Source organism: Lissotriton helveticus, chromosome 1_1 (genome assembly GCF_964261635.1).
Source record: "Lissotriton helveticus chromosome 1_1, aLisHel1.1, whole genome shotgun sequence".
In the NCBI taxonomy this organism is placed as follows: domain Eukaryota; kingdom Metazoa; phylum Chordata; class Amphibia; order Caudata; family Salamandridae; genus Lissotriton; species Lissotriton helveticus.
This window is the reverse complement of record NC_136057.1, coordinates 2,050,325,953-2,050,351,490: the sequence shown is the minus strand read 5'-3', so window position 1 is coordinate 2,050,351,490 and position 25,538 is coordinate 2,050,325,953. Positions and strand designations below refer to the sequence as shown.

The 25,538-nt window shown below is 44.4% G+C and overlaps 1 protein-coding gene across 1 annotated transcript in view; it reads right to left on the bottom strand.

The window, feature by feature from the left end:
* The window catches only part of LOC144766461 (vitellogenin-1-like), a 1,095,729-nt gene that overhangs the window by 764,485 nt on the left and 305,706 nt on the right, over positions 1-25,538 (bottom strand). The window contains exon 5 of the mRNA XM_078650353.1: positions 4-165. Within this exon, the coding sequence (XP_078506479.1) occupies positions 4-165 (162 nt within the window). The remainder of the gene's footprint in view (positions 1-3; positions 166-25,538) is intronic.

Below are 25,538 nucleotides of genomic sequence, written 5' to 3'. Positions count from 1 at the left end.
TACTTGATCACAGTCGGTGCATGTTTGTGCATATTCATTGCCGGTAATCCTCTGCACCTTATCTTGGCAGCTATTTAGGTCCTTTGATTTTGTGAGAAAAATGTGATTTTCCTTTTTATCTTCTTGGATGATGTAATTGGTATTGCAGATTCCCTCAATTCCAAACTGAGAAAAGAGTAATCCTTATCAAATACACATTAACATGTTTTAGAAAATATTTTATGTTTTTCTGCATTGATTTTAGTAATCTATTACTTCAAAATCGAATTTACCATAACGCTTTCTAAAAATGTTATGCCATTGTTAATATCTTAATAACATTATGTGCTCCTTATTCGAATTTCTAAAATAAATTGTCTCTCAATTTCTGCTTAAAGGGATTTAAACAATCTCAAGTTCAGAACGTTTATTAGTCAACATCAGTGTATTATCAGATTGACGTTCAAACATGCATATTGTATGCCAACCAATATTGTTAGTTCTGGAGGAAGAGGGAGAGAAGGAGGAAGGAAGACAGGGAGGGAGGAAGGAAGGAAGGAAGGAAGGACGGGATGGAGGGAGGTACGGAGGGAGGGAGGTGACCTCTCATAGCTTCAGAAGCCTGGCAAGAAGGAATCCTAACAAAGAGTACACTTATTGCTTCAGAAGCCTGAGATTCAAGGACTCTTCTGCCCGAAAACCTTCTCTCTGTGGGTAACAAAGACAATACCAAAAAAGACAACAGCTTTCGCACGAGTAGAGCAAACCAGTCATGAACAAATGTGAACTTACCAAAATGCTCAGGGGCCTTATGGAAGGCACACACCTTCGAGAGTTCTGTTCCCCTTTGAATGAGTGCTATGATATTGTTTGGACATCTTTGCGACTATGTTTAATGCACATCATGACTACTGAAAGGAGTGGATCAGACAGCAGCAGCAGCTGGAGTTAGGCAAATACTAAGAGAGGGCAATCAGTCTCTATTCATACTTCCAGACTCACTCATTTAGCCCTAATTATGAGTGGCCTGGTGCTGAAGGCAATATTTACTGTTAAAATCAAGTGCACCGGGGATTATTAATCAATAAATCAATCAATGAATCAATCAAGGATTTGTAAAGTGCAGTACTCACCTGTGAGGATCTCAAGGCGCTGATTATAAAAGGTACAATAATTATCTCCCTTGACAAGTTCACTCCTTCAAAATGGAGCGTAACATAATACTTTTCACATAGAAAACATGTATGTACTGATGTTTCTTGAGGACCCTACCCCCCCCCCCCCCAGGTATATGTCAGAAAGTTGATCGGAGATAATTACAGGGGATGCAGTAATTACCACACACGTTACTCTGATCCCTGCTAAAGCAGGAGTTCAATCTGCGATTGGAAAACAGAAGCCCACTCATACAGAGGACACAAGTATTAAGATCCCCAGCGGACTCTGTAATTTCCTCTGACCCTGTGCAAATAGATGATTGGAGAGGTGAAATGGGCTGCTGGTATAGTGTAGACGGTATCATCAAAAAGGAATGAAAAGAGTAGAAGCTGTGTAATAATCTGAAACTCAATGGTTCTGCTACTGGTAGAGGGAAAAGAGAATGGAAGGACTTGGGAGTCAGAGAGGGCGAGTAAAGAAGAGAGTGATTAGTAGAGAATGGTGAAGGAACAAAGACCAGGAGGACAGACACATCAATCTATCTTTAGTTATAAGGATACGTGGAATCTGGTATGGTAATGATAACTGTGCTTTCAGGGGGTTGAGTAGAATACAATAGTGTGATACTAGCATATCAACTTTACCTTTACATATTTTGGAATAATAGTATGCTTTTAAGTGACGTATTATATTTCCATGTGAGGTAGCCGGAAGAGTGTTATTTACCAATATTACTGTTCTGGTAAAAAAGGTGTTTTTTGTTTTACCAATAACTTTGGTGCCGTTTAAAAAATCTTCACAAAATTTTAAAATTAGTACAACACTCAGTTCAGATGCTGTGCTGAAAGTTTAGTGGTGATTTGTCTAGTGGGGCCTAAGATAAACGGGGGTCCCAAAACACCTTTTCGCCATGTTAATTTCCATAAAGATTTACAGCCTAAACTGCCAAACGGAATCATACCAGATTTGGCAGAAAGATAGCTCTTGGTTCAGAAAGAGCCCTTTTTGTGATTTGGTGCAAATCATTTCACTAGTTTTCGAGATATTAAATTAAGGACAAATCTGTATATCTAGAAGTGCGAAGACCTCGCAAATATTGCCGATCTTGTGCAGAGATCTGATTGGCTACCAACATTTCAACAAGGAAGTGCTGGCAGACATTTAGGACTCTGTCTCAGCCAAGTCCCGCAAAAATTCAAAAAATAAAAAAAGGGGGCAGGGCATGAATACCTTGACCCCACCAGGGCAGAATATCATTATTTAAAAAAATGTGCAATGAAATTGCAATGATTTGTGAATTTCACGTTTATTTAAAAATGTGCCCCAGGGTGGGCCAAGTCTGAGGGGCTTATTTATATTTTTAATAAGAGCAGAGGGTGCACTAGGTCCCCTACCCATGGTCAGTCTTGGACCTGGGGACTGCCACCTCCGTGGGGCTGTCTGATAAAAAGAATGGAGGCTCTAGGAGCCCAAGGGACCACAACCTTCCAGCGGCTTTATAAAAAAAAAAAGGAGGAGGGCAGTGTGGACCCCCTCCATTGTCCATAACTGCCCCAGGGACCACCACCTCTCCAGAGCCAAGTATATAAGAGAGGAAGAGGGCCCTTTGGCACCATATGGCCCTGGAGACCACAACCTCCCTGTGAAATGAAATGAAATGAAAAGTAAATTTGTAGAGCGCGATTGCTGCCCAGAGGCGTCCAAGCGCTAGAGACCAGAATAGAAATTGCTTGACAGAGGTACCTTGCAGAAATTAATGAGGGGCGTTAAACAAAAAAGTCTTCAGCTGTTTTCGAAATGAGAAAAGGTTAGGGTTGGATCTGAGGTGAAGAGGCCGTGAGTTCCAGATCTTAGAGGCATTGTAAGTAAACGTCCTGCTGCCAGCTCTTGCCTTTTTTATTCTGGGAACTATAGCCATACAGGCCTGGCTAGAGCGGAGGTTTCTGCTGGGTAGATACTGTTTTACTAGGTCCCGGGCAATCATTGGTCCTGTGCCCAAAAGGCCTGATGGGCAATACACATGGCCTTAAAGATGACTCTTTGTCGTACTGGTAGCCAGTGCAGGCTGTTCAGACCAGGTTTGGCTGATTGTCTGCGTGGTAGCTGTAACAGTGTGCGAGCCGCACAATTCTGCACTATCTGTAGTCTGCGCAGGATGTATTCCAGGGCACCAAGGTAGAGGATATTATTGCAAGTCTAAACGAGACTGTATCAGACCTTGGATGGCCACCTGCTTTGCCTCCACCGGCAGAAGAGGAAGGACTTTCTTTAGCATCCTAAGAAGTCCAAAGCAGGTAGCTGAGAGTTTTGTGGCCTGGGTGTTAAACGAGAGGGTTTTGTCCAGCCACACCCCAAGGCTCTTAATATTGTCCTTGGGTACTGGGGGGGGCACCTAGGCAAGGAGGCCACAGGGAGTTGAAAAAGGTGGGGTTCGAGGGGCCCAGGAGCATCAGCTCCGTTTTATCCCCATTGAGCTTAAGGGGGCTAAATTATTTTTTTAGAAGGTGGGGAACCACCACCTCCCCGGGGCTGGCTCTTGTAAATGAAAGGAGGGGGGCAGCGCTGACTCCCTCCAGAAGCTATTAATGGCCCTGGTGTCTGAAACCCCCCCATGCTGCCTCCCTATGTCCCAAAGTGCCAACATCCAGGACATGTTTGTTTGATCCCACATGGTTGAAACTTTGACAGCTCCTATTCTGAGCTTTGTAAAGCCAAAACAAGTGGGTTTGCTCAGCAGGTCCATATTGAAAAATAATCTGAAATCCTAGGTAAAGGTGAATGCGTTTTTGGTCTGAGCACAATCTGAGTCCCTGGTGCTCCCTTGAAACGACTATGAGTATTCAAATGCATGGTCACTCTGGGTGTTTAAAGCAGCAGGTAGTTACTTGCCACTGTCGCTGCTCACACTATAGCAGAGCTCACTGAGACTGTGAGAGACAGTCAATCATGTCAAGAGCAGGCAGGGAGGGATGGCTGGATGCCTGCACAATGACACAGACAGGCTTCCGGCTCCTAACTCCTGCACGGCCGAGGTGCTCTGTGACAGGGTGCCAGCAGCTCTGAGGATGCATGTGAGCTTTGTACAGCTTGAGGATTATGAGGCACTTTAAAAAGTATCTTCGCTCGCAGTGCTTAATATGTGCACAGCTGTGAAACAATTTAGCCTGTGATGGGTCTGGGAGACTCATTGTTATGGTGACGCGGTACAGTGGGATACATTGCTACAAAACAAAATGTTCTGCCTCTCACAGCCCAATCTGGCCTCTCTGAGACACACGTGTGCTGCTGGATTGCGTGGCATGGACAAGTCTGCTGAACTCTGAGTCATTGAGTGGGGTTGTGCTTTCTCTTGTCTCTTGCTGCAGTATGGGGCTGTAGAGCATGCAAAAAGTAATGCGATGTGTTAGAGTGAGACGACCTTGAACTGTTGTCTGCTGCATCAAGATGTGTTGCAGCTGATGGCAAAGCAAGTCAGCAAAGCATTTAGCCTCAAAGACATCCTCCCCTGGCACTTGTAGGCTTACAGAGGTCATGTGAGTTACGCATTTTCTGCCTACAGATTCTGCACTCGTTCATGGGCTAATCTAAGCAGCATGTGTTTAATCTAACCATACTATGCTGCAATGAAGAAGTGTAATGGCATGGGGTGACTAAAAGATTTTGAAAAATTTCTTTACTTGTTTACCCATTGAGGAACACAAATCTTCAGTGCTGCATGCCTAACGTTGCAATCCCTATGTTGAACTTGTTCCGGTCTTTATTCCCAGCATACCTCTAATTTTAATGATGACAGGCTTGTCTCTCACTGAGCTCAAGTGTGGGCAGTGCAGGCTTGGTGCAGGATGTTACCACTGGATTCTACTCCAGGCTTCCAGTCAGGATCATACATGGGTGTCAGTAAGCCAATGGCCTTCTGTTCGAAATAGGGGTCTCTAGTTGGCCGAGGTAGGTACCTTTGTCCAAATAGGGACCCCTGCTTCTAGTCAGGAAAAGGGGATGCACTCCTAAAATAACCCCTGTTCAACCCCTTGGTAGCTTGGCACGAGCAGACAGGCTCATCTCAGAGGCAGTGTTTAAAGCATTTGTGAACACATACAGTAATACAGTGAAAACACTACAAATGGACATCACACCAGTTTAGAAAAATAAGTAATCTTTATCTAAACCAAAACAACACCAAACAAATCCACATAAAATAAGACTTGCAGGTGGTAGAATTAGTTCAGTTCAAAACAAATTGGAGATGCAGAACTTTTCACACAAAGTACCTTGGATGCGCCACACAATCAAACAAAACGGGCCACAGGGAAGGTGATGCACCGGTTCCTTACACTCAGGGAAGGTGATGCATCGGTTCCCTGCTCAGGAGAGGTGATGCGTTGATTCCTTACTGCTGCGCAGGGGAGGTGATCCGTCAGTTCCTTACCGGGGAGGAGGTGATGCCTCAGTTTCTTACTTGTGTGGGGATTTGATGTGTCTCTTTCTTACTGCTTCCCCTGACGATGCAACAAACTTGGTGCCTCGATGCGATAATCCAGAACGATGTATGAACTCTTGTAGCCGCACACCAGGCTTTGCGTCGAAATCGGTGCAGTGATCTCGGACTTCGGAGATCGGTGCACTCGATGCGGTGTGCGGCGATCTCTCGACCCACGGGCAGGCGCTGAGATGATTTCTTCGGTGATGCGTCAGAAACAGGTGTGGATGTGTCTCTCTTCTCGAAGTTTAGTTACTTTTTCAGCTCCCAGTGGAAAACAGTCTCTAGAGGTCTAAAAGAACAGCAGGCACCTCTTTACAGGTCAGAACTCCTAGCAAGGCAGTTCAGGGGAGTTGGTGGTGAAGTCTTTGTGTCCCTGAGACCTCAGACCAGGAGGCAAGCTCAGTTTCAAGCCCTTGGAGATCTTCTTCAAGCAGCAGACACAGCAAACAGCAAAGTCCTATTCTCCTTTCCTTGGCAGCAAGTACCCACTGCAGGATAACCCCAGACAGCAAACAGCACAGGGGAAGTATTCCTCCTCAGCTTCTCCGTCTCTTCTCTTTGGCAAAGGTTCCTCTTGATTCCCGGAAATGATCCAAAGTTCTGGGGTTTGGGCCCAATGTCTATATCACAAAGTGGTATTTTCAAACACAAAATGTGAAAGTCACCCTCATTTAAAGATGCATTTTAACATTCTGCGTTCAGGCATACTAAACTTTATTATCCTACCTTGTTCCCAGGGGCAGTTATGTTTATAAGATGTTATAAGCAAACTCTCCATTCTATCCTATTGGAACAGGTAGCCTTACTATAGTGAAAAACAAAATTGGCAGTCATTTACTATTAGGACATGCCACACACACCAGGGCATGACCTACCTTTCACATACACTGCACCCTGCACACAGGGGTACCTTGGGCCGACCTTAGGGTTGACTGACATGTAAGAAAACGGAAGATTAGGTACTGGAAAGTGGGTATACGTGCCAAATCGACATGGCTGTACTAGACTGTACTAGGCTGTACTAGACTGCACACAGGCTCTGCAGTGGCAGGCCAGAGTTACATTCACAGGCTGCTTCTGTGGGTGGCACAATCAGTGCTGCAAGCCCACTAGCAGCATTTGATTTACAGGCCCTGGGCACACACGGTGCACTGTACTAGGGACTGACTAGTAAATCAAATAGTCAATCACGGAAACACCAATGCATAACAGTAATTTACAAAGGGAGCACTTGCACTTTGGCACTGGACAGAAGTGACAAAGTATCTAGACCAGCAACACGGCGTCCACCACACAGCAAAAACACAGGAGGTCAAGGCAAAAAATGCAGGGGAGACCCAAGCAAATGTTGCCAGGTCTAACACCTCCCTTTTATGGTTTCAAAACTTCACCGGTGTAGGAACTAATATTTCTCACTCAGACAACATTCAGAAAATTGTCTCTCCTTTGGGGAAAGTTATCGCCAGTGCAATGAGCAGCGAGCCAGCAGCATCATGCAGGGTGTTTGTGGGACGGTCGGCAGAGATGGGTACAGGTCAGTCCACTGGGAAATTGAAGTTAGCATGAAGATAAAGCTCAAGAGGGATCTGATCTGACTCCTGAGATGCTACTTGCTAGTGGGAGATGGTGGTGGTGCAGAAATGCTGCTGGGAAGACCAGTTGGATATTAACAACGTTTGGAAAATGCTCTGCTTGCATGCTTTCCCACCGAAAACATGGGGTGCATCCAAAATGATGCCATGTAGGGGACGGTGAAAAGCACAGTGCCTGTGAGACCCGTCTAGTTTAAAGGTGAAATTCCCAAATTGGGCCTTCCAAACAGCAATGAGGTGAAAGGCCAGCAGCATCATGCAAGGTGTGTGTGGTCGACAGACAGTGGCACGGGACAGTCCACTGGGAATTTGAACTTCACACTATACCAACTTTTATTTAATTTCCTACAACATATTTTACATGGGATTCTCTGGCAGTATCAAATAGCTTCTCATTACTCAAGAGAGCTGCACTATATACTCACAGACTCAGTCACTCACACACACCCTCACAGACCCATACAGCCACTCACAAAACCAATGACACACCCACTCACAGAGGTCATGAGAAGTGCATTGCGAGGTGTAATTTATATTTACTTCAGGTATCTATAACTGCTAAATTTCACTGGGTTTTATGAGTAAAATCTGAGCCTAACTATAACGTCCCTGTAAACTTTGTTTTTTATAACAGTGAATGTCAAAGGATTTTTTAGTTCTATTTCATAATGATAATGTTCCTATAACCTTGTTTTCTTCATTGATTGTATATATATTTGCACTTTACACACTTCAGAACTTTATGCGTGCTAGCAGCACTTTGAACATAATAAATATCTCTGCATTGTAGAAACGATTATAAGTAATATGCACTTCACAAACACGAGTCTAGCTATTTGCTATTTGCACAATTGAACTCTTTCTAATAGGAATTACCTACAAGAAGGCATGCTATGCATTATGCTATCTAGTTGACCTATGTGAACATATATTTTAGATATATTTATAGTCATCAAGTTATTTTCGTTCCCTCTCATTTGGGATATGTACAGCAATATTTTCACAGTTTCTCTATAGCGTCATTGTAATATAGAAACTAATGTATGCAAGGTACACTTTAATTATTTGATGATAACCAACAGTCATTCGCACTAACTGTACTTTTTAAACCAAATTATCGTCTACATGTATGGGTACATGATACTTGGAAATGACTTCATATGTGTGTGACATATGCGATTACATTTAACAGACCGAGTTCAAGCGATCAGGACAGATTTAAATGTAAGCATTAACCTGTACAGTCTGTGTCTGAAATGCACCTATAATGCTATTTGAAATCATTCGTACCCAATGTATTAGTACGGAATAATAACTATATGTGTTTCATATATTACAAAATGCTTTATTCACAAAGGTATGAAAAGCAAACTTACAAAGTATTTCTTTCATTGTTGCTAGTGTCGTCATACCACAGGGTGTGTTATCCCTTTAAATTCCAGTTTTGGTGTAGCGTTGTCATGTGATCAAGGCCACAGGACATGGCCAAAATTTAATGAAATAAATCTTTATTTTTGGCACCAGCGAATCCAGAGCCCGCAGCCACGTTTGTCCACAACTGCACTTGGACTGTTGATTCGATATATATATAGCAACCAATGTTAAAAGGACATTATGGTTAGGCTCAGATCTCACTCATACAAAACCATAGCAATTCAGCAATATGATACCTGAGCTAACTGTAGCTTATGCCCTCGCAACGCGCTTAGTCAGTGACATCACTAATGACAACATACAGTGAGTGTGTTTTGTAAAAGATGCAGCATAAGTTAATTTACTACTGTAGAGTAATTAGTCTTACTATTTCTAACATATCTCATCTGAGTGGCTGTGTGACCATCTATATCAGTGTGTGAGTGGATGTCTGAGTGGCTGTATGGGTGTGTGAGTGGTTGTATGAGTGGCTGCATGGATGTGTTAATGGGTATGTGAGTACCTGTATGGGCGAGTGTGTGGCTGCATGAGTGGATGTGTGTGTGTGGCTGCACTGGAGAGTGAGTGGATGTGTGACTGGTTGCATGGGTGTGTTAGATTTTGATGAGCGTGGCTGCAAAGGTGTGTGAGAGGTTGTGTGAATGGCTGTATGGATGACTGAGTGGGTGTGTGAGTAGCTAAATGGGTGAGGGAGCGGTGTGTGAGTGGCTGTATTTGGGAAGGGGTAGATGTCGGAGTGACTGTTTGGGGGAGAGAATAGCTGTTTGAATATGTGCATAGGTAAGTGATTGGGTGTGAGTGGCTGTATTGGAGAGTGAAGGACTGTGAGAGTGGCTGTAAGGGTGAGTGAGTGGGTGTCTGAGTAGTTGTACAGATGTTTGAAAGGGTATGTGAGTGGTTGTATGGGTGTGTGAGTTGGTGTGTAAGTGGCTGTATGGGTGAGTGTATGGGTGTACAAGTGTAGGAGAGTTGGATCTGCTTACTATGGTTACCCCCACTTTTTGCTGGTGTTTCATTGTTTTTTTACTTAAGTCTGGCTGGGGCCCTGATAACCAGGACCCCATCCTAGCTCCATCCTCTCTAAAATGATTGCATGCACATTAGGTACACTCAAGATTGGTTACTGGGTTACCTTTTTGAGTCCCTAGTATATGGTACCTTAGGTACTAGGGCAGAGGTACCCCAGAGGCCTACCAGGGGCTGAAGCATGTATTATGCCACCCCTGGGAAGCCTGGGTAAGGTGGTACATGCACCCCTTATTGAGGTATAGGTTACCTGTATCTACCTTTAATCACGGACACAATAAACCTATAAGTCACTCCTATGGCAGGCCTTATCAATCCTGAAGGCAGAGTGTTTGGTTTTGTGTGAGAGAGTGCCCATGCATGAGCAGGACCCCTCTGCAGCTTTCAGAATCTATTCTCTGAAGCTGTTCTGTGATGCAGCCAGACATATACTCTTAAGTGCATTATAACCTTGCTGTAAATGCTAACTTTGGAGTGGATGCATGGAAACATGTCGTGTTTGGTGTCAAACACTTTGGAACCCTACCCCCCCCGCCAGTCCTGGCAGAGGGGGTAGAATTCCACCCTTCTAGAGGGAGAGACATGTATGCACTGACCTAACTGGTAATAGTTTAAAAGAGCCCCAACATCGCAAAATGGATGCTGCGGCCACAGACACAAGTCTGACCTCTTGCTGCTGGACGAAACTCCGGCAGGGGAGGCCTGGACAATAGGTTTCCTATAACAGGGAGGTGTAAAGGGAGGTGTAACCACCTCCCAGACAGGCTTTAGTGTATTGGGACTGGGTGGGTGCATTCAGAGAATGCTTTTCAGACAGTGCTGGGGGCACACTTGGTGTCCCTGTGCATATCCTGGTCCAAACCGGTTACAGGGGCACTCAGCCCCTGCTCTGGCTTGAAACTGGACAAAGGGAAAGAGGTGTAGCCACCACCCTCCGTAGATATTCCCAGAGGTGGGTCCCCAGAGTATGTCCAACCCCCTAACTTAGTATAAGTATGGGACCCCAGTGCTTAGGACTTCAGATTACACCTGGACGAAACTCTGCAACATATATTCTGGAACTTTGACATTCTACATCGACTAGAAGACAGAAGAATCTCTCTTGGGGTCAAGGAGTTACTCCCCTATGCAAACAGGCATCAAAGAAGCATCTTGCCGGTCTGGATTTTCAAGGCTCCTGCCGGATCCCAACTGATTTGTGACTCAAGACATGGACTTCCAGACTTCCCAGAGGCCGACACGAGATCCCAGCAAAGCTGAGACCGCAGCCCTCACGAGTGACGTGGGACCGGAACTCCTGGACACGTGCACATTTGCTAGTGCATCCACTTCCCAAGCTTGCCCGAAGTTTTGCATTGGGCTACTTGTAGTCCAAGCCCCAGTATGCACCGAAGATTGTGGGCCTACACTCCACAAGTGTTCCGTGAGCCCGCTTCTAACATTTCTGCTCGAGGCTCCTTAGCGATCCCTGGTCTGTCGACTGGTGGGTCCCCACGAAGGTAACAATCCTGGATTGCAAGTTGTATGTATTGTCATTGTTGTGATACATCTTTTCTATGTATATATATATATTACCAACTGGAAGTCGCCACAATGTAGTTATAGTTAAGACTTAGGGCCAGATGTAGGTAGGCATTTACCGGGCGGTAACGGCCGAATTCGGCCGTTACCGACTGGTAAAAGCCTTTTGAGATGAAGGGCATCTTAAAATACAGATGAGGTAATTTTACAGAATCGGTAAATTTACCAAATCGGTATATTTACCGAATCGGTAAAATTACTGAATCTGTATTTTGAGATGTAGGTGGCACTGTAAACAGTGCCACAGGGCTTTAAGGATTCGCTATTTACCACCAACTATTAGTTGGTGGTAAATAACGAATACCTGTGTATATGCAAATCTGTGCATGTACACCTGTGCCATGTGGCACACATACGTGCCCTTAGGGCATGTATGTGTGCCACATGGCACACAAGCCTTAATCAGCGGTGCAACAGGGTGTCAAAGTGACACCCTGTCACCCTTGAATTATTCGGTATTTACCGAATCGGTATTTACCGATTCGGTAATTGCTATTGATTCCTATGGGCCTCAAGGCCCATAGGAATCAATGGCAATTACTGATTCGGTAAATACTGATTCGGTAATTACCGAATCTTAACGATTCAGTAATTATTACCGAATATTTACCTACATAGCATTTACCGATTTGTAAATACCGAATCAGTAACATTCGGTATATATACGAATCGGTAAATGCTATTTACCTACATCTGGCCCGTAGTTTCTATAGAAAATGCATTTTTTTTACTTGTCTATAACTTTGGCGTTGTTTTACCAATCTGCCTGAAATTTTCCAAAACAAAGTGCCAAAGTATGCTCCGTGTGTCACAGAAAGTTTGGGGTGAGCCGTGCACTAGGGACTGAGGAATAGGGGTGAGGAATAAGGGTGTGTTTGTAATGTTAATTCCCGTAGGAACGCATTGTTGAACCTGCACCCGGCATCATCGCGAAAATGGGAAATCCGTTTTAAAGATGGGTTCCATACAAATCCCCTAGAAAAAAATCATTTTACACAGTGCACTAATAAACCACTACTGTCTAAAATACTGTAAAATGTGTGGATATATTTGTTTTACACTTTATAAAAAGAGGCGCAATCGTCATGGTTATCAAAGTCATTGCGACTCTCGTAATATTCGTGAACACGCAAAGTAGAGTTTGCACAATTTGTTTTTAAATACTAGAAAAATATGTGTACAGATATGTTTTTTAAGCAGTGATCTAGTAAGTAATGTGTGTAATACTTAGAAATAATTTTTTAAGTTAACATTTTTTAATGTGGTTGTGGTCATTGTATATCTGCTTTTGTTGTGCGATTTTGCGACGTGATTGAGATCATTGCCGTTGCGGACTTCAAAATGTTAACTTTTTTTTACAACAAATGAACACCATAGTGGGCTCTTGTGTGGCTCTGACAAGAGCCGTTTTGTTGAGCGTGTGTATAAGACAGCTCAAGATAAGACTGAATACAGAGTTTCAGGTTGCTAAGAAACACCCTGTTCCCTTTGTTTGCAAAGTTAACTCCATCACTTCTATAGATTCATGCATATTAAAACACAGGTTGGTATTGTAGGTAGAGCCCTTTTTATGGTCTTTGAAGAAAGCAGAAACAGTTTTACTAATGTGTTTCCCGGCTTTGTCAATCTGTGAACAGAATTGATATGACCACTTCCATTTCTGTCTTTGGTATATATTAGAGTACACCAAGTCTGTGTTAGGGAAAAGTGACATCAATTCAGCAAAGGTATCCGTCATTAGGATTTCCATTCCTACCCGAGTCAACGTTCCAAGATCATTGCCACCACAGTGCACAATCATGAGCTGTGGAGCTCAGTAATCCACAATGGCTTTAACCAAAGCCAGAAACTGATGAAACTTTAACCCTCTCTGGCCAAACCAAGTAATCTCGACATTTGGTAATCCCAAGTCCCTGTCAATACCTCTGTTTTTGCAGCCTCTTGAGCCCAATAGACATAGCTCTAAGCATTTTGAAGTGAAGGAGCAATACCAGTCAGGAGAAGGCTGGAGCTAAATGAGGTAGCTTTTCCAAATGGAAAAATGGAGGTGTTTACAATTTCATTGGATGCTGCCAGCATGTAAGTGAATACAATAGGGCAGTGTGTTAGATGCAATAGCTAGAAGTCGTATTCTTATTTTATTTTAATGTTTTATAGAACGCGAACTTGACCCGTGAGGCTATCAGAGCGCTTTACACGGTTACACGGTAAACAAAACAAAACAGTCTCAAGAACAGAAATATACAAAGTTTGGCGCGGGGTAGGGTTGCGGAGGAGCATAGAGATAAAGGGGACACAAATGTATGGTTACGGTTATAATTAGGATCAGTAAAAACAGAAGCCCCACATTTACTTGTCGGGTGAGTTGGTGATCTGAGGAAGATGCAATAGTTTTGGATTCGTCAGGCACACTGTGGCAGATGAGAGCAGGCCATTAGCCCAGGAGTTTACCCATGAGGAAAGTTTTGGCCTGCTTCTTGAAACGTGATAGAGAAGGGATTTTTCCGATGTCAGGTGGGAGAGTGTTCCAAATTCTTGGTGCTGGTCCGGAGAATGCCCTATTGTAGTTTCTTTTTTCCTGAAAGCGGGTAGGTTGGAGCACGAGATTTCTAGCGGACCAGGAGTTCCTGCTTCCTCCAGATATCACAAGTTAAAACACAGGTTGTTATTGTGCCAGATGGGCGACGGAGTTTGTATACAGGGCCTTGTGTGTGATGCATGCCAGTTTCAGCTGTATTCTGGCCTCCATAGGGAGCCAGTTTACTACTTTCATATGTGGACCGATGTGGTCAAATTTCCTAGTGCCTGTGAGTAGTTTTGCGGCCAAATTAAGGCAGGCTTTTAGAGGAGCCAAGGAGATCTTGGGTAATCCCATGAGGGTGAGGTTGGAACATCCATATTCCAGTCTTGAGATGTCTAGTGCTTGGTCTGCCATTTTTAAGTCAGGAGCATCGATGAAGGGTTTCAGCTTCCACAGGTAGCTCAGGTGAAATCTGGCTGATTACCCATTGAATTAATGTGGTCCTGCATGTCCAAGTTACAGTTGACAATGGTCGGCGGGCAGTTTAAGGCTGCGATGGCTTTGATCCATGTCTGTATCTCCGGGTAGGCTTTTGAAGGGGAGATCAGGAGAAATTCACTTTTCTTTGCATTAAGTTTGAGTTGGTTAGCGGCTAGCCATTGGGCAGTTAGTTTCAGGGTCTCGTTCAGGGCAAGGATCTCCTCGAGTGATGCAATATTGATGTATATTTGGGTGTTGGAGGTACAAAGAACTTCAGTGAGTGGCTCTAAGTAAAGATTAAAGAGGGTGGGTGACAGGGTTGAACCTTGGCGGACTCCAACTGTGACAGGGGTGGGAGCTGATAAGTTGTCGTTATTGAGGAATTTCTGAGACCGGTTATGGAGGAAGGACCTAAACCATTCTAGGACAACACCATCTAGCCCCATCCCGAGTTTAAGGCGTTCAAGTAGTTTTTCATTGTTGACCGTATCGAAGGTGGAGGATCGATATAGGAGTATTAGAAGGCACGTTTTGCCTTGGTCAACGGCTTGGAGGGCGTCATCCATGATGTGGAGCATAGTAGTTTCCGTGCTGTGCTCTGGTCTGAATCCAGATTGAAAGTCATCAAGTAGGTTGATGAGCTTAGTTGCTGTTGGACACACTTCTCTAACACTTTGGCTAACTGAGGGATATTGGAGATAGGTCTGAAATTGTCAGGGGAGGCAGGGTCCAGCAATGGCTTTTTTAAGATAGGGAGGACTTTCGAGGGGTCCGGGATCGGACCCTACTGAAGAGAGGCGTCCAGCAAGGAATAATGGCTTGGGAGGCAGCGGCGAGGTAGTTGGATGGTAGCGGGTCATTGAAGTGGTTATTTGGGTTTAAGGTAGAGTGGATTTTAGAGATGGAGTCTTCGTCATAGTATTCGAAGTTGGTCCAGGGAGCTTGGTTTTTAGGTGGGGCCAGTGAGGGTAGTGTGGAAAGGGGGCAAGGTCAGGAAGGGGTTGAGAGTAAGCTGCGAAATTGAGTTTGATTCCTAGTGCAGTTATTTTATCAGTGAAGATAGAGGAGAATTCCACTGAAGATATTAGAGACTTAGGGGATTCTTTCTGGGATTTAGCCAGTTTATTAGATTAATGTTTGACCAGTTCAAAGATCTTGCAGGGTCTGTTCTTGGCATTCCCCTATTCCAATCTGAAGTATTCTTTTTTTGAATTGAGCATGTGCTTATTGTAAGAGTTTTTCGCCTTACGGAGAAGTTTAAGGTGCGCAGCGGAGGGGTGCTGTCTCCAGATTCTTTCAGATTGTCGTAGGGATCTCCTCACCAAGTTAAGGGAATCAGAGAACCAGGGGTTTCTTTCTTTGATTTGTGATCTTTTTAGTTTTAGAAGTGCCAGATCGCCCAGGATGTTCGATGTGGAAGCTGAGTAATGTTCATTGTGGTCACTGACCGTAGTTATATGCGAGGGGGGGAGATCAGATTTACAGCGTGCTTCCAGTTTGATAAGGTCAAGGTTTTTAGTGTCTCTGATCCAGTGTTTGGGAATCACCTATTGCGGTGTCTTTGACTTGACGGTCCCAGGTAAAACAAAGGAGATGGTGTGGTGGTCGGACAAGTCACATGGGTCTATGGAGACAAGTTTGACTGAGGATTCCTTAGAGATGATCCAGTCAAGGGTGGCCCCTTTTGAGTGAGTTGGCAGAGAGCAGGCTTGAGACAAGGCTTGATCAGTTAGGAGGTCTTTGATGGGATTGACGTAGGGATCTTTAGGGTCGTTCCAATGCAGGTTGAAATCACCAAGGAAGATCTCTTTGGCATTAGAGGGAATCTTATTTGTGATGATATCCAAGAGGTGATCAGTGAAAGAATCGTTCGAACCTGGGGGTGGTAAAACATGTGCAAGTTGCAAAGATGTAATGATTTGCTGGAAATGGAGGTGCAAGTTTTTCGCAGGAGTCAGTGGAGTCCGCTAGGTGTTCTGTGACCAAGAGGGAGGATCAGTAGATACAGGCACCGCCTCCACCTTTCCTGTTGGAGTGCCTGTCTAGTCTAGCAATGTTGTAGTTAGGAGGGACTAATAAGTCCAGGCAAGGGGAAGAGTATTCATTGAGCCAGGATTCGGTTAGTATAGCTAGGTCTACATTTTTGTTCAGGATGAGGTCAGCAATATCAGAGGCACAGGACGGAGGACAGAGGACGGACAAGAGTACAGGCGCAAGGTTGCTTTTAACCGCACTTCTGTTGTGAAGGGTAACTGGCCTGTTGGGGTTGATGGTGACCGTGCCGATGGGGTGTGCAGGACTCGTATCTAGAGGGCGAGGGATGTCTTGGACAGGGTTATGGTCTTGGAGGATAGCTAGGATTTTGTCTCCCATGAGGTCCAATTGAATGGAGGTGGCGGAGTTGTAAGTGAGTGCAAGAGCTTGGGATACCACCTCTGAAAGGTGGCAGGGTTGTTTGAGCGGGCAAAGATGTCTCAGAGGTAGCGGAAGTAGGTGCATGGGGCCTCGACGATCTTAGGGGGGAGAAATGAGGTGGCTTGAGGTTAGCAAGGGCGAGTTCGGCAAAGCGAAAAAGGTTCATAAGATCCAGAATGGAGCTATGGGTGCTCTGGGTTGGATTAGTTGCTTTGGAGTGTTTTCGAGAATTTCGAGATCAGTATAGGATGGGGGTGCTAGTGGGGAGGGTTCCAAAGGTTCAGGAGCAGTGCCGGTGGCAAATGAAGGTGGCAGTGGAGAGAGGTTAGCTTGAGCTGATTCTAGTGTCTTTGGAGGCGTAACCAGCTCAAGTTAAGGAAGTTGGCTGGCGGGGAGGTGTTCAGAGGTCTGGGGGTGACTCTGTTGGAGGTGTCAGGAGGCGACCTGCCATGGTTAGGTTGATTGGTATTGGGGGCCGATGAAGGGCTAGTTCAAACTGAGTTCGGGCTCTTTGGGAGAGAACCAACCTCCCAGTTGGGTGGGGGAGCTAGGTGGGAGGGGATCAAAGGTGTAGGGGAGAATCCATGGTCAGGGTCAGTGGATATGCTGGAGGGGGTAGGATAAACAGTGATGGAAGACCTAGGGGCGGGGGTAGGCGGGTGGCTAGGCACACTAGACTGGCAGGACGGATGGCCTTTGGTGCAGGAGTTAGTTACCTTATCCGTGTTGTGCACATGGTTTCTAAGAAGGGTGAAAAGATCAGCAAATCTATTAAGGTTATTGGTTGAGGCTTGGATCAGAATGATGCCATTTTTGTAGAGGGTGATGGTAAAGTCCGCTCAGAGGGTAGAAGAGGGGGCTATTGTGAGTTTGGTGCCATATGGAATCTTTCTCGTTGACCGAACATTAAGAAGGTGTGTTAAGGTTTTGCGCCAGGCAGCGATTCTTTTGGAATAGAAGATAATGTCATTTATGCAAGTGCCACTGTCCGCGTTGAATCGCAGGTCGGATATAAGCATCTCAGGGTGACTTTTTAGGGTGGCGTGCTTGAGAGACTTAGCAGCGGTTTTGGAGAGGTTGGGGGGTAGACCAAGGTATAGGAGTTTTCCCCAGTCCAGGTCTGAGTGGGGCGTGACATGTTGATTAAGGGTAGGGCACTAATGCAAGTTAAAAGGCTGCTGTTTAGAAAAAGAACTGTAATACAGACATGCATATGCTTTTCAATCTGTGGAGTAAACCACACCCACTTGGAAGAAGCATTGTCCTTTAAGAATGTGCTGTGCCTTGTATACCCAGGGTAGCCAGCAGACAGGGATAGACTGGACTCTTTCCTGCAGGAGGTGAAACTCCCCTGTCTCTCTAATAAAGGTAAAGTGTTGTTAGATGGGGAGTTCAGCAAAGAAGATATAACTTCAGTGATAGTGAAAGTACCCTATCATAAGGCCCCCGGAGAGGTTGGCTTCCCTACAGAATTCTATCATTGGGCAGGGGATGAAGTGGTCACTGCGCTGCAAGCGGCCTTCTGTGAGGCAGAACAGACTGCCTCCCTCGGCCTCCTCTTCAATAACGCTGTACTAGCTGTTCTGCCCAAACTCGGGAAAGATCCCTTGGAGTGCAGAAGCTACCGTCCCATCTCGCTATTAAATTGCGACATAAAAATACTGGCCAGAATCTTGGCAGCCCGCCTCTGCAAAGTTATCCCATCACTGGTGCATGCCTTGCAAGTGAGTTTTGTACCGGGCCGATCCTCTAGGAACCACTTATGTACTTTTGCCCACCCACTCTGTGCGGCCAAAGACCTCCCTTCGGACTCCCTCACCCTTTTGCTTGATGTGGAGAAGGCATTCAACCGTATCGAGTGGGAGTATCTTTTTCGAGTGAAGGGACAATTTGGCCTCGGGAACCAAAGACCCGGTACAAAACCCATAGCCAAGGTACGCCTATTATACGGGAATACCATGGCACAGGTGAACTGCTGGGTGTTCCTGTCTGACCCCTTTTCAATTCGCTGAAGAACCTGCCAGGATTGCCCCCTCTTGCAACTCCTCTTTCTCCTGGCCATGGAGCCCTTGGCTGCTACCATGCGAAACTCAGCTAACATCACAGGGATACGCCTTCCGGTCGGCGAATCCAATAGTACCTCTATGCAGACGATATTCTGCTCACCCTCACAGACCTGTACTGATCTCTGCTTCAGATCATTGATGATTTTTCCTCTCTCTGGATATAAAATCAATTGGGGTGAGAGTGAAGCACTTCCCATCTCGGATAGGACCACGAAGGCGGCTATCTTTGGTTTCCCATTCCACAGGCAACAATTGCGCCTAAAATATCTGGGCATTCTTGTGAATAAAGACCTAGCAGCCATGGTTCAGGATAACCTCAACCCATTGATTACTCAGATGCAACAAGACTTCGAGAAATGTAGTACATTGGGACTCTCTATGTGGGGTAGAGTGCAGGCAGTCCACATGGTAACGCTCCCACGTTTTAACTACACACTGGGGATGCTCCCTATGCAGGTACCTGTCACCACCCTGCAAAAGATAGACTCCAAGATCAGATTATTTGTATGGGGTTCCTCGAAACCCCACAAAGCATTGTCCAAATTGCTGGCTCACTGCACCACGGGGGGCCTAAGTCTTACCTCAGTGGAACTCTATGCCCTGGCCCTACATCTTTCTCAGCTAGCATGCTTTTTGCCAGAGTCCTCGGACACGCCACAATGCCATTGGAGTGCCACTTGCTATCCACCGAGACAGGGCTATCTGCCTTATACATGACAGGACCCCAGACACGATACACCAATCACCCGATATTATTGCTATGCACGAGGCCTGGTACTGAGCGCACAGACTACTGGGCTTGCACTCTCGACTACACAAGAAAGCTCCCCTGTGCGGGAATGCCCCAATACACAAAGGTGGAAGGATCTGCTGTTGCTCATATGGCAGGCGGCAGGTATTCATACACTTGATCAGCTTCTCAGTAAAGGCTCCCTGAAAGCGCTGGCGCAATTGGGGGAGGAGTTTGATCTCCCTGCGACGTAGTCCTGGAAACACATCCAACTGCAACATTGCCTGAGGCAATGTCTGCTGCCCCACCCGTGGTCTCTGCCCACATCGCCAGTGGTAAAAATTTCTTCTCACGTGGGGGAGGTACATAGGGGTAATGTCTGGCTTTACGGGGTACTCTCGTCATATTTCTTCTTGAATCCCCTGTCACATACACTACAAACCAAATGGAAAGCACGGTTGTTAGTCACATACAAGGAAGAAGAATGGGCAGACATTTTCGAAGCCCTGGTCAAGGGCACACAAGAGAGACGCGGATGAAATTTTGCCTTTTCAAAGTCCTACAGGATTGGTACTGGACACCCATGAAGCTCCACAGAGTGGGTCTTCTTCTGTACGCCAACTGCTGGAGATCCACAAACTCACGCTGCAATACAACACACATCAAATGTGAATGTCCCTCAGTAGAGTCCTTCTGGGAGTATGTGGGTCAGACTCTAAGCACCTCTACACCTGCCATTTACCCTCCAGAGATCCTCCTGCATGATCCACAGCAGTCACCAAACTTATTGAGACCCCAACACCACCTCTTTCATACGGCAATAGCCACAGGCAAACTTTGCAAAATACGTCAATGGAGGGCCCCGGCTCCTCCGACACAGGAGTCATGGCTGGTAGCTATAATTCAAATGCTTTCTGCGAAAGGGCCGTCTATAATTTGAAGGACCAATCTGACACATTCCTGCAGACGTGGACTTCTTTATTGCACACAGAGGCAACGGATACAGACCCTTCCCACCAAACAGGGGGGGCCAGAGCCTGCCCCACTCAAGGAACTACACCGTAGCCGTTTTCTATAGTCACTGCCGGCAATGCAGTACCGGCGATGCCTCAACTGTCTGTCTGTGCACCCTTTCCAGTTCCTGTTACCCTGCCCCCTGTGCTACCACCACATGCTAAACTACAACAGCATAATACCTCAACATAGGTGTGGACATATGGTCCCCATCTCGGTGCTCTTTTTACTGCACATCTCTTACACTTCACGATTATTGACCCTGCGCCTCTTTTCAACGAGCCTCAATACCTTCGTCACACAACAACCAGCAGCATGGGGTGACATTGCACTAATATCAGATATCATCTCCCCATTTCTCTCTCATCCTCCCCTCCCCCTTTTCCCTACCCACTTTCCTCTCCCAATCCCCCCTGCCCATTCCCACCTCACCTGCCCCTACTCAACCCTCAATCCTTTTGTCTTTATTATTTCTCCCTTCCTCAGGCACACCGTCACTGATCTACTGTCAGGGCCTTGCGGGCCCTTGTCCCTCCTCCACAAACAGTTGTCTTATTATGAACGGGGACCTCAAGACGCCCATTTGTCTTCATAGAACCAGGGGAGACTGTAGGGAACAGGGTGCTTACCGCGACTTTGCCATGGACATGCACACCTAGGGACAACAGGGGCCCAATGGTAGAGACAGAGGGCACGTTCCCTTCACCCCCGGGCCCCATCTCGACCCGATAATCCTCCATATCTATGGACAAAGCCTGGCACTATTCAATACTGCGAGATCAAAACCTTTCCATTTGGGTTAGCCAAACCCTAGACCTGGGCACAAACTAATTTGGTGTGGTTACTGAGCACCGTGCTCCAGCAGGTCCTCCCGCCCTCCCATCCTCGCCCATTATGGGATGCCGTCCCTTTCCTTTCCCTGGCCCTGACAGGACACTAGTGGTCCAGATGCTGCAAGCACGATCTCTCCGTCAGATTTGAAGCCATGACCCTATAGGTGCCAGAAAGCATCCAAAGACATCAATTCATGCCCCCCTCCTGTTGAGATTAATTCCAAGGGAGCTGGATCCACACAATGCTACATGACAGGAATGATAGAATCCTGTAGATAGACCCGCAGGCTTACTACTACCCCTTGTCCTTCTCCCCCAAACCCACATTAAGTTGGTATTTTTTGCTGTTCATAGGAATTAGATATCAATCTTCTGTAGATTCTCTCACCGCTGCGGGTTGGTGGCAATGTCCAGGTGAATGTAACCTATTATTATGTATGTATTCATCTATCTCTATTCATATGTTTGAACACTCAATAAAGAATTACGACACAAAAAAAGAATGTGCTGTGAACTTGTGACCTACTGCTTACACACGGTTTCTGGGTACACTGAGCTAAGAGTGTATTGGGGAAGGGTGTTAAAGAGACAGAGCTTTTTTTAAGTTAAGGAGTTATAACACAATTTAAGTAATGGTAAACTTTAATTTTCAACTCAGGACTATGTAATAAACTTGTCGAGTCTTTAAAAAAAAAAAAAACTGAAGCTAAAGATTGGTTTGGGCTCCCATTTTTTTTTGCAATTACTCTGCGGTCATCACGAAAACATTGCGAACACGCGAAGACAGGAACCTTGTTTTGAAAGAGAGGGAAAGGATTAACAAATGCTAACCATTTACAAGTGGAGATAGATCAGTCTAAAATTAAAGACATGATTTAATTTGCTCCCTTTATCATGATCATAGAGTGGAAAGTTGAAGAGGTTGCTATTTTATAGTTGCTTTGTATGAGAGTTGTGTACCATTCTTTTGCTTAGTTTATACAAATCTTAAGAGTGTGAAAACCATCCAGAAAGAGCTAAAACAACAATATAATCTAAAACTTAATTCACTGGTATGTACATACTTTTTAAATTATTTGTAATAATTACATCTGAAATGAAGAAGTATATGGGAGTTAAATAAAAGAAAAGTATGACAGTGAAATGAAAAAGTGTATCAGATGAACTGTACTTGCACAGGGCATGTGTTTAAGATGTTAGGACTGTTGAAAGTTACTATGAGCAATGCCTTTAATAATGGCAATATTTTAAATGTCTAAGCATCATGTGCCGAACAGCCAGATATATGTTATGTGCATTCTGGGTATTGTAGTACTTTAGTCACATTATTAAACAGGAGGAGTGTAGTCATGAATAAAAGATAAGAAACTGTACTGCACCTGTATATGGATTAGAGAGTAGAAATACATGCTCGGTATATATTAGGAAGTGTTGGCACAACACGTGGGCAGAGTGATATTAAATAGATTGGACTCTGGCAAATAACATCCTGACCCTGGTACAATATTGCTTTAAAAAAGGCGTAGGCACTCAAGATCAGGGTCTGAACCTGAGTCTGCTTAAAGCGAAGTACACTCACACAAAGCAAGGTAACTTATTCATGGCCTTCATGGATCTTGGTGCAGCTTTTGACTGCATAACCCATTCCCATCTTTGGAGGATCATGAGGGAAATGGGAGTAGACCAGGAAATAATTTCCTTCATAAGACAATTGTATTCGAGGGCCGAAGTGTGTTTAAGGTATGGCGAACATGGTCAGTGCCCCAGATGGTTTTCGTCACTAGAGGAGTTCGCAAAGGGTGCGTTCTTGCCCCTTTTTTGTTCTCTTTATACACTAATGGGGTGGAGTCTCAACTGCTTGAATAGGCCATATATGTCCATAGAATAAACAAGATGCATATCCCAATTTCATTATATGCAGACAATGCAGTTTTAATTGTGCGCACGAGAAGGTCGCTCCAGAAATAGCTAAATACTTATGTGAAATGTATTTGTTTTAATTGCAGGACAATAGCTGAAGAACCCAACCATCCTTTTTTATCTCAAATCGCAAAGTGGCAGAGACAGAGTTATTTTCCTATGTAGGGGTGACGACCAGTGGGATCAATCAGGGAAAGAGCACAAATGCTATTCATTTGTTCTCCCAAAAAGTTGGGTACAAGAAATCTTGAAATTTTAAGAAAGGTTTACGGGGCCAAATCTAGTGCAGTAGCTACCTATGGTGCTGTATTGTGGGGCCATGTCATTGTAAAGGGGATACAATAATAGAGGATTACTTCTGGAAATCAATCATGAGGCTCCCTATTAGTTGTTCCAACTTTAAATTACATCAAGAGGTAAGCACCCCCTACATAACTGAACAAATAAACATAGTCCCTGTTCTTCTTTGGCATTCAATATATCATAGAGACACTGTGATCCCTATCCAATAAATTGTAACAGATTGCTTACCCCTAGTACACATACAGAATATCCGGTGGTTAAAGCATGTTAAAAATACACTACATACTTTAGATCTATGGAGCTTATTTGAATCACCAGGAAAATGTGTATCTGTCTTGAAAAAGGTTTTAAAAGCCCATTTCTTATCAACTGCTAATGAGGCATGAATGAAAGCAGAGTATATTAAACCCACGGTCAGGGAGTATCTTGAGGGCCCAATGCAGCGTGAGGGGATATCTTTCTATCTGGAGTTTGTAACAAACCCCAACACAGATTTCATTTGTTAAGGTTTCGCCTTAATTACATTCTGTGTATGCTGGGTTTCCCTGTTGGCACCTATTCTACTACTGATCTCCTGTGTTACCCATTTGATGATTCTTCGCACCAAACTGACCGGCACAGTTTGTTCTTTTGTAAATTTTATTGTAATCATCAGAAAAGATTTTTAATTCCACTTTTACCTAACCATAATTGTATGCAATGTTGGCCCGCCTCATACTTTTTACGAATGCTGCCTGACCCAGTAACCTTTTATAGTGTTGCCTCCTTGTTATGTTTGTCTCTGAGTACCAGGAAATTGCACATTTGCTGAGATGAATGAATTGTTTATAACTGTTTTTTAGACTTTTTTTATGTATGATGTATATTTGACCTTTTCTGATTAATGTTATATTAATCGAAGAAAGTAATTTGACAGACTGATAAGCCCTGTGCTTTCAAGAGGAAACATTTCATTTTGATTATAAATAGAATGAAGACTCTTCACAAAATAGTGTTGTACATGAGGAGACAAAACCAGACGAATTAGTCAAGAGAACTAACTTTAGTACAGTTTTTAGTGGAGAATGGATACATACTTCTACTACAGAGCATTTATTTAATGAAGAAAGCTATTTCCAAGATAACAGATTAGTTCATGCTATTGATGAAAGAGGACGATGTTATGAAATGAAGAATGGCACTTCTATAGCGAAAGTGGTGATGGTGTTTAGAACTGTAGACTGATTATTGCAGAAGAGGTACAGGGAAGGCATAGTTAGGCCCTGTATACAGCTAGCGTTTGTAGTATATGACAGCAATCCATTGATAAACTAAAAAGATTTCTACATTTCTTTCGAAGGCGAAGTTTAAAAGAGAAAATAAGAACTTTACAAGTATTGGATCCTTGTTTGGTTAGAAAGCATACAAATTTCGAGGGACACTCAGTATCTTGTTTATCAAAGATAGTGTGGCAAAGTACCTTTTATCATTTCAGGATGTAAGCTGCACACCTCTCAATCATGCAAACTTTAGTTAGGAGGTTCGAAAATGTCCTGCAAGTTTGCATGATGTGCAGTTTTGTTTCTTTTGTCCAGAAAATGACTATACGGAAAATGAAGAGTTGATAACAGGAGGAGTTGCAGAACAGGACACAGGTATTGGTATTATATGGAGGAGAGATTGCCAAATTTATCACAGTGTGCTCTGAGGACCCAGAGTATGTTTGTATATGTTGTTAACACACTTACTACAAGATTCAAACATGGACTGTTATCTTATATTTAGAAAGTGAAAACGAAAATAAAGATAACTGGCAAAAGTCTGTTGTGTACTTATTTGTAGAGGAACACTGGGCCCGATTCACAGAACGAACTTAAGACTAAATCCTAAACTTACTACCATTTTGGTATTCACAAAATGCACTTACCACTTTCGGCATTCACAGAATAAACTTACTATTTTTGGGATTCACAGAATTAACTTACTACTTTCGGTATTCACAGAATAGACTTAGGACTACAAAATTT